At 45.6% G+C, this 13184-nt stretch overlaps 1 protein-coding gene across 1 annotated transcript in view; it reads right to left on the bottom strand.

Annotated features, from left to right (window-relative positions):
- FOSL2 (FOS like 2, AP-1 transcription factor subunit) overlaps positions 1–3820 on the bottom strand; it is a 43233-nt gene extending 39413 nt beyond the window's left edge. The window contains exon 1 of the mRNA XM_069236216.1: positions 3373–3820. Within this exon, the coding sequence (XP_069092317.1) occupies positions 3373–3492 (120 nt within the window). The 5' untranslated portion in view covers positions 3493–3820. The remainder of the gene's footprint in view (positions 1–3372) is intronic.
- Between the last annotated feature and the right edge of the window lie 9364 nt (positions 3821–13184).

Consider the following 13184-nt stretch of genomic DNA (forward strand, 5'->3'; position numbering starts at 1 on the left):
GGGCGCCCCTCGCAGGGGCCTCAAGCCATCCCACCGATGGGGCGCCCAGCTCTGGCCAAAAGTATCATGTCTATAACAGGGCTTTTTTAAGCAGGAACAAAATAGCAGTAAACGCGCTGTAATGGGCCTTCAGCAGCATGTGTTGTCGTTAATATCCAACCTGGGGGTATGTGTCAAGAGGGAATGGACTACAAATACTCGTAGCCCCCCCTCCCCCTTAATATTCACACCGTGCCTACTCTGACATGTTAGTAAGGCCTGTCTGTCCAGAACAGTATGTTTGGTATCTTGTATTTCATTGCCTTTTTAAAACCGCATCAGAACTTAACTGCAATGTTTAAATAAGTCTAGACATTATTAAACATTTCCAATCTAATAGAATAGTTGTGAACAATTTGGAGGGGGCCCAATGATTTTTTCCTTCCACTGGGGGCGCGGCATTATAAAGTTTGAAGACCCCTGGTCTGGCGGGACAGCAGGCGCCGCTGGTATCAGTGGGGGCGGGTGTGGGCGCGTGGCGGGCAGGGCCGGGCAGCTTCTCCGGGTCTTGGCAGCGAGGGGGTCCTGGGTGCGGTGCAGGAGTGCGAGCCAGGGTGGAGCGTGCCAGGGACACAGTTTATGCCAACTTCTCCAGATGTGCCCGCAAGGACCAGACGATGGTCAGCCCATGGATGCCCCCAACCCTGCCCACTTTCAATAAAACCCGACTGGGCACTCCGTGTCTGGTGCCCAGCCCGGACAGTCGAGGCCTCCGTTACTGCCTCCTGGCGGCTAAGCGCCCTTAGCGGGCACAGACAGATGCGGGCACCTCGGGGTAATATCACACCAAGTAAACAGTGTTCTACTGCAAATAAATCAACACAAAAGAGGGTGTGTGCAGTGGGGGCAAACTCAAGCCTGGAGTCCACTGTGTCACACGGGCAAACAAAGCTATGCAGACTCCCCGTATATACCATAACCCCTAAATGTGCACGGCCTCGTGCGAGTTAGGCCCCCACGAGATACTGCAGATCCGCGACAAATGACAACCTTTCGAAGCCACAGCACCGCCACACAGGCAGGTGTCAAACAAGTGAGCGGAGGCAACGCCGAATGAATGACACCAATACAAACTTACAAGGCATGCCATAAAAGCATTAATTAGCGATACCACCACCAGAAAGACAGGATATACTGCCATTGAGCGACACAGTCTCATGAGTGACACCCACTCCAAATGAGTGACACTAGCGTTCCAACAATGAGGACTACACAAAAAGGTATATACAAATAAAAAAAAAAAATCACAATTGTTACTACCACCAGTAGGCCCTTGCAAAAAGTGACAACCACAACAAGTGAGTAAAACTGAGGTTGACAGATATTAAGGAGTTAATGATTCCCTGAACGAACAAGGCACTATCCTGTGCGCGGAATAGACCCTGAGTGACAACATCACGTCGCAGGAGAGGCACGGTATCTAACTGAAGTCATACAATACACCACTAAAGAAACTTCAGTAAAACAACACTCCGAAGGACAGATTTACCTAAAGATATTTGTTTGCGATATATATAAACGATATACGAGACTGTGCCGTGACACCACATGTATTCAATCACCCACAGCTCAGAGAAGCAACACAAGACAAAGAAAAAACTAACAAAAATACCGAAAAACATAGCAATCACACAGGGGGGAGCTTTTAGCAAGAGCAATGTGCGAAATCTATTCACAACTGCGCTGGAAGGTACTTTATTAACAGAACAAAAACACTCGGAACTTTGGTGCAGACAGCCAATGTGATTCCTGCCAGAACAAAAATGTTGGAGACTCACCCAGTGAGTGAGATCGACTCTCAGAGACAGACACAGGAAGCGGAGAGTCCACCCGCTAGGAAGTCACAGTCACTGACCGAGATCCTGCACGCAAGGGATGACCCCCTCGCCTACTTACTGTGTGACCAACAGTGATCGGCTCTTTAGCCAATGAGATCGAGGGATTTGAAAGACTCGTCTTCCACCAATCAGTGGGAGACTAAAGGTGAGCGAACTGCAGGACTGGTGGATGCCTGTCGCTGGCAGGTGAGGTGCAGTAAACAGGCCTTGTTGGGAGTGATGTCCTGACATACCCTTTGGTGTGTTGCATGTAACAGGTGACATTCCCAGGGAAGGGCCATGGCGGGTGGGGTACCCTGGACGTGCCTTGGCGGTAGAGCTATCATACTCCTAAAATCGAGGCAACGTTCAAAGGGATTATATGATGTTAAGACACCAAAGGAGACAAACTAATTTGTCCACTGACATATTACAGAGACTGATATATTAGGAGAAGGTGGAAAAATTTCCTTTGGCCAGAAGTTGACGTATTTCTCCTAAATAGGGCGAGACGTCTTTGACCAGCGATGTGTCTTGGACAATTGCTTGGGATGGGAGCTATGTCACAGTCCTGCACCAGAAGGTGAGATCTACTGAACTTTACTACAGGCAGAGGATGGCATACCTTGGCCATGGATATCTCTGGGGGCGGAGGGCAGGGGGGTACATCATGGCATCCCTAGGGCAGCTGATAAGCCAATGATGGCCGAGTGGGTGAGGTGCGCCGGGTCTGGCTGTGGAGACCCTCGGCTGGGGTACTGATCCGGGTGGTGGGGAGGAAGAAGCGCGTGCGAGATGCCCCGGGGATGGGCGAGATGCCCCGTTGTAGAAGGGAGAGCGCGGAGACTCGCCTCGGGCGCAGGGAAGCTTTGCGACATGTCCACGGGATGGAGGGCAGCTGGCTTGTCCCCAAGGCAGATGTGCTGTAATTATGTGCTGGGGAATAAATGTTAGGGACATGTCACCCGGTGATGTGATGTGATCATTTCCATGCTTCGTCGAGTGACATGTAAACATTTCCCTCGGTAGATGGGCTAACGTGGTCGATTTGCGCCTGGGGCCGGAATGTGTCTGACAAGTCAAGTGTGAGTGCGAGAGTGTTATGGGGGTTGGGGTGAGCGTGATCGGTCCCTCAGGGGGTTTCGGATGTACTTGGCATGTCCTACGGGCTTTAAAAACAGCTGATGTGCACCAGGGTGTTAAGTTCCCCGGTAGTTAACTATAGTTAACGTGCACCCGGGGGTGTTGATGTAGTTAACTTATCACCTCTGTGGATGACATGTCAGCAGGAGGGGGCCACTCCAGTTGACATGCACTTGACGTGCCCCGGATAGGGGCAAAGTTACTTGACATATGCCCCCAAAAGTCCTGGTGGAGTGGACATGCCCCCCGGAGGTGTTGGGGCAGTTCACGGATCCCGCAGACAGTCACCGGGCTGGGGGTGAAATACCCTCCACACGTCCCCCATGATGGGGTGCAGCTGACAGCCCCGGGGGGTGGGCACCCCCGCACTCACCTGCAGGTATGAGCCGGGGATGGAGTTGCTGCTGCTGGAGTAGGACTCGGTGTGCCCGGGGGAGCCGCCGCTGCTGCCGCGGGAGGAGCTGTCCAGGTTCCCGGGGTAGTCCTGGTACATGGTCCGCTGGGGGGTGGAAGCCTCCCCGCCCGGGTCTCCGCGCTCGCACCAGTCCCCGTCAAAAGTTTTCTGCCCGACGCCTACGAGCAAATCCACAGGTGTCGGTATGAATGAGAGCTCCGGCCCTGGTGCCGGCAGAGCCCGCCCTGCCCGTCCGCGGAGCGCGGTGAGTCAGTGCCCGCCCTGTGCGCCCTCTGCCGCCCGCACCGCTCCTGCGCCGATGACTCACTGACATGGCACGAGCTCAGCGCCTCCTGTTATCAACTCGGCAGCCAAGCGCGAGCGGGCCCGGTGACGTCCGCCGGAAGCATCCAACGTGACAGGGAACGGGGGTGGGGGCGAGTACGAGCAAACAGCGACAGATAAATCCCTCCTCTCAGGTTAACGTCTCAGTCTGTGCGGCAGGAGATTTGCTGCTTCACAGCGCGCCGATCGTTTAGTAGAGGCAGGCTCGTCTCTCGCTGAACAACCCCCCGCCCGCCGAATGCTGTGGTACGTGCCATTGACGCATGTCGCCATAAATGGTGCTCTGGGCGCAGTGACGCGGGCGTGGGTTTCCTTGGATGGAGTGACGTATGGAGGAGGGATCCCCCTTCTGGGGCCTCGGCTCCCAGCGAACGGAGGACCGGGGCTCAGTCTGCACGGAGCCGGGGTTGAGGACGGTGCATTGTCCGTCCTGCAACGAAGCCCCATCTTTCTTTCGCAGCGCTGGGTGATTACTTGTGGTTATATTGTTTTTGATTGAACATGAATGCAAGGACCAACCAACCCTTCGTAGCGCTACGACGGACACCCATAGCAGGGCTGGGAGTGGGGGGAGGAGGCGGAGTGCGGACAGGTGTAGCAAAAACATTGGACAAGTTGGGGATTGAATGTACTTAGTGTATTGCACTGTAATAGAGAATATTTTGCCTACGGTATCTTTTAACGCAGAGAAATGAATTTTTGTTTCTTAAAAAAAACAAAAATAAAATCTTCTTCCCAGATAGACCCAGTGGGTATTTAGCATGGATCAGTGGGAGAGGGGGCGTGTGAGGGCCTTGGAAGTAACACGACTCCTCCTTTTGCACCCTCCCACCTATCTCACACTGCGGTGACCCACCGCTCCTGATGCTGGCAGCGTTCGTGGGTAACACCTTCAACACTGCCTGCTTTTAAGCGTTTAACCAGCCAGCATTACTGTACTTGGCGCTTTTCTTTCCCAAGCACACCACACTGCCCCTCATGCGGTGATTGCACCTGTGTGGCCCTCATGTAGACAAGAGAGTGCTTCTAAGTGCAAATGCTGAAGTAACAGCACCCCTGTCCCGTCCTTCTAGCAGTCCCCAAACTGCACCTACAATCTGCAGGACATTGCTGCACCAGGGGTAAGTGCACTGGTTCGCATTAGCCTTTCTGGGGTCCGTGCACAGCACGCGGATTGCACGAATCAAGCACAGAAGGAACAAAAACACTTGTCCTAGAGCGATGTCCGATGGCCCAAATTCAGCATTTCATGCTCACCTTAGGCATACATTGTCTGAAAAGACATACATTACGTTGGCGACGCCAAAGGGACACAAGTGAAGTACTCAATTCATTATTTCATCTTCTGTTGAGCAGGCCCACTCCTCCTGAGGGTGTTTGGTGGATTTTGCCACTTGTGAGACACATGGTCTCTTATCAATTAAAAACAATGGATGATGCGTCTTTTATTCCTTCAACAACCTTTTGTTATCTATTCAGTTTCTTTATTAGATCACAGAAAAATGGATCGTAAATGAGTAAGTCATAATAGACACTAACAATGATGAAAAGGAATAAAAAAAGATAAAAATAAGGGCAATAAATAACGGTACATAAATTTTCAGTATAAAGATGCTAGCTGTCCTAAAAAAGTGGAACAGTAAATTCATCAGAGTTCATCCAGCGTATGAATTACAAGAACATTAACCGGCAGCAGGCTCGAGTAAGCCATGCCCAATAGCCTAATTTATTATAACACTAATTCACACAATCGTATAGCATTAAAAAAAACACTTTACATACCAGGTGACACTCGAGCTGTTGGCCAAAAATCAACACAACTTTACATCCCCTAATCTTACAGTTTCGTAACAGTGGGATCAAACACTGTTTATCAAGGGGGTATAAAACGTCCAGAAAAATACAAAGTGCAACAGCGACTGGGGAGAGATACAGAAACCATCTAATCGAGCCAGTTCGAAATTGTTAGTAGCGCCTGTTCCCAGGAGGTCTGAACAAACACCAAGTAGAGAGCTACAGTGTTCACTGTCTGAAGGAGGCAAAAATATCCAATAGATGGTTTCTTTAGCTCCTCCCTCTCTCTACGGCCCTTTAAAGAAGGCAGGGAAGCAAGCCTTCAGACACCCTTTACTCCTTGGTGATACTTCTAGGGTTATCAAAATATGAGGGCAGCCTAGGGCCAGGGTGGTCACTCTAATGCACCTCATCCAAGGGATTCTAGAACCGTGGTGACACGAGGGACAACCGGGGATAAGGCGATTAACGCCAGCCTCTTCGTTTAGCCAGATGGGGTGTTGTAATGATAGATGAGCAAGGGATCGCCAGAATAAGGAAATAGAACTTTACACATATATTATACTCTTGGGCCTTAGACAGCAGAGGTAACCCCCAGGTAAGACAGACTGTGAACCCAATTCACAAAACAATTTGCTCATCAAATTTCAACTTTAGTAAATTGTCTTGATTTCCAAAGGCACATTCTCATTTGAAACTTACATATTGAGGCTTTGAGCCCAGAAATGATATTTGAAGCACCAAGTGCCCCTTGAACTATGGAAATATGCTGTAAAAGCACTAAGAAGTGTTCCCAACTTGGCATGAACTATTACTCAAACATCTGGTTCAATTATATTTTGAAAATGTAAATAACTTTGTCCTTTAACCCCAGTTGGCAAATTCCATTAAGGTATGCAAACGCTTTGCCTTAGCAAATTAACTCCATTTATCTCCAAGAAGAATTCTTTATTTTCTGAACATACACTAGTTATGCTCTGAAAGACAGTTTTTTAAGTTCTAGGAAACAAACGTATTTCTCATGAAGCACCATTGTGATAGTTTCTTAGGTACATTTATTTTATTTACCTCCTTATAACAGCCATTCATTTTCATTTTTCAATTAATAAATAATAGTTTCTTTCTGGATTGACATCAGTTTTGCTCCAAGTGTCATTTTTAGCTAATAAACTCATCTTGTCCCCTAAAATTACATTGTCATTACTTGAAAATAAACAAATTTGACCCTTTATGTGAGATTTTTCATTTCTAGATCGTGCACTAATTTCCATGTATACCATTGTCATGTTTACCATGTTATCTAATTGACTGCTGCTACACATAGGTAGTATATCACAAGGACAACTATTTATGCCCATGGGGTTCAGGGTGAGTAATAACAATGGGGTCAGTTATGAGTTTGGCGGTTGAACTGCACAAACTCCAATATGGCAGTAGTGAGGCGACCGTCAAGCCGGCGGCCTCACCACTCTCGTATTACGATGTTTCCACCAAGCTGACCGCCAGAGACATCGCACGACAGTGTTCCAGCTGGTCAACCTGGTGGAAACAGTGTGGTGGTGTGCTGAATCAAATTTCGTTTTTAGTGTTCTCGAGATTAGCTTGCAGGCCTGTGTCCCCGTCACCTACTGACTTTTAGCATACTGAGCTTGCTCTCTTTTAACCCATTTATTTTATTTCCTTTAAGATGGCTGCCATTGTTTATAGTTATAAAAATGTTTTGGTTTGCATTATCAGTGTCATTCTGTGAAGGTGTCATTATCAGCGTCATGATGAAGTGATGTACATAGGTATTAACATTGTGTCCCTTTCTCACTTACATGATAGGAACATAATGTACAATTGTTGGGGTTTATCACTGCTGCCACAAGTCTGCTGCCTTATCAGTTGTTTAGGAACATACCTGCATCAGGGTCCTACATGATCTGTATAAATACATCTCACACGGACAAGGTCACACAGCATCTGAGAAAGGTTTGTCAGAGTGTGTACCCCTTGCTACCTCTTTCCTGGACCATCTCTCAACTTTGACAAGTTAAATATAAATCATGCTGTGTTAATGGCACGTGCACAAAATTCCCTCCATTAACTTCTCTCAAAGGAAACTCCAAAACTGCTCCAGACCCATCTTCTGAAACACTCATTACATTTCTTGTTCCACCCTTAGTCTTTCATTTTCTTTTTATTTGCTGTCTGTCCCTCTTTTCTATTTTTCTCAATATTTCTTTCAGTCACTCCAGTCCCTAGATTTCTCATTTTCATCTTTAATATGGGCTCTCAATGTGATTAAGCACATTTCTCTAAGTTCATCATGTGTAAAATCCATTTTATAATTTTGTTCAACATTTTTCATCTTGCTAACATCAACCTCCTATTCATCAGCTAACTTCTAGTTTATCATGCGCTTCATTTGCACATCTGGCTGCTTCTTTAATCAAGTATCTTAGTTCATGAGCATTATAAGTCAACAGATTGTTTAAACCAACATTTCTCTGCAACATTTCACCAAATTAAAAATTTTAAATGCCCACATTAACTTTTTTCAATTCAAAAGCTGAATAAATTATCCTCCTCATGCGAGTCGGTATTCTGCTTTTCTCTTTTGTTTGTCATGTCCTTATCATTTGTTTCCTTGACTATAGCAGGAAGGAAACCTCTTTATACACTCAATCATCTCCTCCTCCTGGCATTTCTCCTGGTTGTCCCACTTGTTCTCGAACCACTGCCTAAATGAGCCCATCATCTGTTTTGTCATTTTCTTTCTCTTACCCTGTTGCCATTCAATCCAACTTATTTATAGCCTCAAATTGCGTTGGTCTGGGCATTGGCTTCATATCAAACATAGCCTGCCTCAAGAAATCTAACTTTTTAGTATTAAAATCACTCTCTAAAGTAAACTGCAAATCTTTGTTAGAAGCAGTATAATCCTGTCATTCGGAGATCTTAGGTCATGTGTGAAACCCAGTGTTCGTCATCATTTCAAATGCAGTTGTCTCCTCTGCAGGTAATTTCTGACCGTCTAAAGCAGGAACAACTGAAATCTTGGGCTCCTCTAACATGTTCCACATTATTCCACTTAAAACAAACATAAAATCACCTCAAAATCACAACAAGCTAGAGAACAACAAGAAATCACAGCATATCTCCGTCAAAGTTCCACCTATCAAAGCACAGCTTCGTCAGTAACCAACCAATCTGAGCAGAGTCTTGTGGTGACATCTGACCTATCCCAGTGTGGCTCCCTAGCTGACTAACCAATCACAGCATGACTTCTCTGTGGACAGGAAAACAATTGCAAATCCTCTTTTAAAACAATAAACTAAAGAACCCTTGTATTTTTACCCTAGATATCAAGGAAAAATCAGTAAATCAAGTATAAAAATTCAGTTGCAAACAATGAAACTTCAGAAACAAGAATAAAAGTCAAACCAATATCGGAAAACAGAAAGCCTCATTTAAAGCACAAGCCTCAGTAGGTAGACTCCAGTCAGTGACAATCCACCTTAGTCAGTGCACTTCTTCCATGCACTCAACAGCAAGTCACACAACCCAAATTAGGCACACAACCTAGAAAGGAGAAGGTGTTGTATCAAAATCCCATCAATGTCCATGTTGCGCATCGCTCTACACGCCACCTTTTACAGGCAAGTAAAATCAATGCATCTCAATAAATACATACACCATACACATAAACAGTTCACCCTATTTATACTTACACTCCAAATCGTTCAGGAACGCTCTGAAAGTCATTTCTCTGGAGCCTCAAGCACTGGTGAAGTTCCAAAACTCAAAAAACACCTGATTGGTCATTAAGAACTGAGAAACCTCAAGAAAATAGTTTGGGGTACCCCCTATAAAAGAGAAGGTGCTGTTATGCAACCATCCTCTGCTACTGTTTTTGTGGATCCAGAACCCTGAATGCCAAATGCACCCCAAAATGTAAATTTCCCACATTTACCTTAGAATTTTCACTCCGGCACCTTTGGCCATGTGTTAAAGAACACCCTCCTCAACATCAGGCCCAACACTAGCTTAGCAGAGTAATAGAATAAGTTAATGGGACCACTCAAAATTGGAGTTCTAGGTCAGGGGAGGAGGTAAGGGGGTGTACTACAAAATGTCACTGAGGTAATACACAGAAATTAAAAAATATTTGCCACAAAGTCTCAAATATAGAGTACACAGTCATGAAGTCAGAATTATTGTAAGTCCCAATGAACAGCAAAAATCATAAGAGAAACTGACAATAACCCTAGCTAATCGATGTTCAGGAAATGGAATCAGGGAGTTTTTAATACACATTTTATGAACAGGAAATATTAAAAAACTGCAAATTCAGCATAACATGACTAGTGATAACACACATTGGACAAATCAGAGGTTAAAACACAACAATCGTGCCCATAAAACAAACCCATTTTTTTTAGAAAGGTTCCAGCAGCTTCTGCATTGTTGCTGTCGAGAGATGCACAACACAACATGAAATATTTTTCAAGCAATCATCCATACCCTAGTGTGTTCTACTAGTGTCATATTGTAACTGTGGCGGAAATGTCCATGGGATTGTAACATTCAACACACAAAAAAGTTTAATTCACTATGCATGCACTCTAAGGAAAATAACTAGTTATGTCACAGTGACCTGTGCTCTGCGAAGAAAGTGGGGAGCTAAGACATGCAGAGGGACACTGATTGGGAGGGGTAATGAGCAGGAGCAAGATGAACAGACCATCAAAATAACATCTATAATAATAAAATAATGTCTTCATTTAAATGTGGCACAACTACATCACATGAATAAATGCACTTCTAAATGTCAAATTAAAATTGTTTTAAATGCAAAGTTATTATTTAAGCATTTTCAACAAGAACACATAAGAAAAATATTTGGTATTCAATATAATTTGCCCTCCGTTGGCAGTCAAAATAATTTGCCAGCCAGAATTGTGCACTAGAAAAAACTTTAGGCCTAATTATGAGTTTGGTGTTCTTGAGACCGCCAAACCTGTGTTGGTGGTTGGACACTCCTGGGGGTCCAACGCCAGATTAAGATCCTGGAGGTCAGACTACCAGGAGACCACCGTCTCCGCCGGGATCAGTCGCACTGATCACGAGTTTCCTTTCCACCAGCCTTTTTATGGCAGAGTCCCCATCGTTAAAAGGTAGGCAGTGATGGGGACCGCAGTGGGGCCCCTGCACTGCCCATGACCATGTTGTGGGCAGTGCAGGGGCCCCCCTGTCAGTACCCTCGGAACGCAGACTGTCTGCTATGCAGATAGTGTGCAGTCTGAGGGTGCTGTTTGCGACATCATTGGCCTCGCTCCCTAAGGGAGCCGAGGCCAATGCCGCTGCATAGTTTCCACGGGCTGACCAGTGGAAAGGTCGTAATACGACAGTTTCTGCTGGTCAGCCTGGTGGAAACATCGTAATATGGCGGTGGTGAGGCTGCCTGCTTAACGGCCGCCTCACCACCACCATATTGGAGATGTGGCGGTTCAACCACCCAACTCGTAATGAGGCCCTTAGACAGTGATAAGGAATAGTTAAAAGAAATCTGTCATAAGATTAATCTGTGAGAGTAAGGTAGTTATAAAAAGAGACCATATATACCAAATTGGTTGTTCAATTGTTTATATAACCCAGGTTGATCATAAGACATAGGCTATTATTATGCAAAAATATTTAAAACGTACTTATATATGAAAGTGATCACGTACTACTGATAAAAGTGTATCGGCTGGAAAGAGTGATCAAAAGAATATAATAGCAACAGACATAATGAGAGGAAATTGCTAAAGCATGTAATGAGAATAAGTTGAAGCTATAGTCTATATGCTATTTTAAAGAGCAAGTTCATTAAATAATGTCTTTGTTCCTGTAAAGGTCAAACGCTGTTCCACCACTAATTAAGTTGAGGGAACATCATCAAGACGGAAGCATTGGTAGAGCACTTGGCTGATCCTTTGCTGCTTTTGGCAGAGCACATTTTGCCTATAACAAAAAACAACTTCATTGGTTTTGACTTAAAAGGTGGAGAACAGGTAGATGTTCCCAAAGGGCTTCTGCTGTGGTGTATGAAGCTTGGCAGGTGTCCAAGGTGAAACAGAAGGTCTAAGCTGGATCTTGGTGATGGGTAGAGAAGCTGCGTTGAATTCTTGTTGTACTCACAGTGATGCTGACTACATGCCTTCACGGCAGCTAGATTCTGCCCTCTTCCTCAAAATTTGAATTGCTAGGAATTGTTTATGTACAGTGTGCACAGTGGCCGTGAGCATACTCCTTATTAGCATGAATATTGAAATAGTGCTCTACATGGCGGTAATGGATGTAAGGGAGAGTTGGGGATCTTGACATACCTTCTCAGAAGCCAATTAAAAGAAAGTGGTATGCAAGCTGCTATAAGTTTAGTTTCATTTTAACAGCCAGCTATTGGAGCCAGTGACAGCAGGATTGAGTGTATAAATAATTTAGAGTGCACCGCTGAAGATGAATGTCACTTTCTTAGCAGTTTTAGGGCCATCTCAAGGAGGGACACATGGAGATGTGGAACTGTTCATTGTGCATCTCGAAGGGATGGATAGGCAGAAGCGGGCTCATCTCCTGGGGCTGGAGAATTGAAAGACACTAAGGAACAGACCATGCAGGTGAGGAGGAGGGGGCAGGTGTGGCTAGACTTCTTGAAAGCATGAGTAAAATGGGAGGAGGTGGGGGGGCACCAACAAGCTTTCTCTTTGGTGAGTGAATGTGTTGCATCAACAAGGGAATAGCAAGTGCAAGAGTAAGGGTAGATCAGGAGGTGTCTGACCACGAAAGAACACAGCAGAGAAAGAAAGGATGATAAGCAAGTCCCAGAGCATTGGGGCGATGGATGATGTGAGACCAGATATACTTATTACCATTTAATACAAACAGAATGAACAATAAGTGATGGTATATTTCAATACTGGGGCAGCTGTAACTTTGAAGGAATACTCTTTAACAAATATGGGGGAGTCAAAATTAAAGTGTAAGCTGTCTTTACACAGGAAGGTGGACAGCATACCTTCATTAGAGTGTCTTTGAGTAAGTGTATAGGGCCTCATTATGAGGTAGGTGATCTTTTGGGAAAACCGCCGCGGTGGCGGCTGCGAAAAGACTGCCACCTTGGCAGTAATCTACCCTCCGTATTAAGAGTCACACTGTGAAGACTGCCAAAAATCTGACACTGTAGGGCAGGAAAGAGGCAGTCCCAGTACCAGCACCACCAGCCTGACAAAACTCCACCCACCAGATTACGAGCCACAAATCACCACAGCGGTTCTTCCAAGTGGAAAACCATTGATGGTGCGAACCGCCGTGGTCAGAACTCACATCAGTCAAAATACCACACCACATTGGACAGTTTGAATACCCTACACCTGGCCCGTTCACACATCTGACACACCTCATTGCACTATATAACACACCCCTACACAACCCACAATCCCTTGCAACAAAACACCATTCAGATACCCAGAGAATAGGCAACACAATAGAGATAGCACCTTACACAACAGGCACATCACACTCGGCACACCACCCACATCAGCTCAACTAATACAATACACACATCACTAGCACACACAATCTGCCACTACCGTCTCACCCTCACAACGTGCCACCCACACCTCACC

Source organism: Pleurodeles waltl, chromosome 5 (assembly GCF_031143425.1).
Source record: "Pleurodeles waltl isolate 20211129_DDA chromosome 5, aPleWal1.hap1.20221129, whole genome shotgun sequence".
Taxonomy (NCBI): Eukaryota; Metazoa; Chordata; class Amphibia; order Caudata; family Salamandridae; genus Pleurodeles; species Pleurodeles waltl.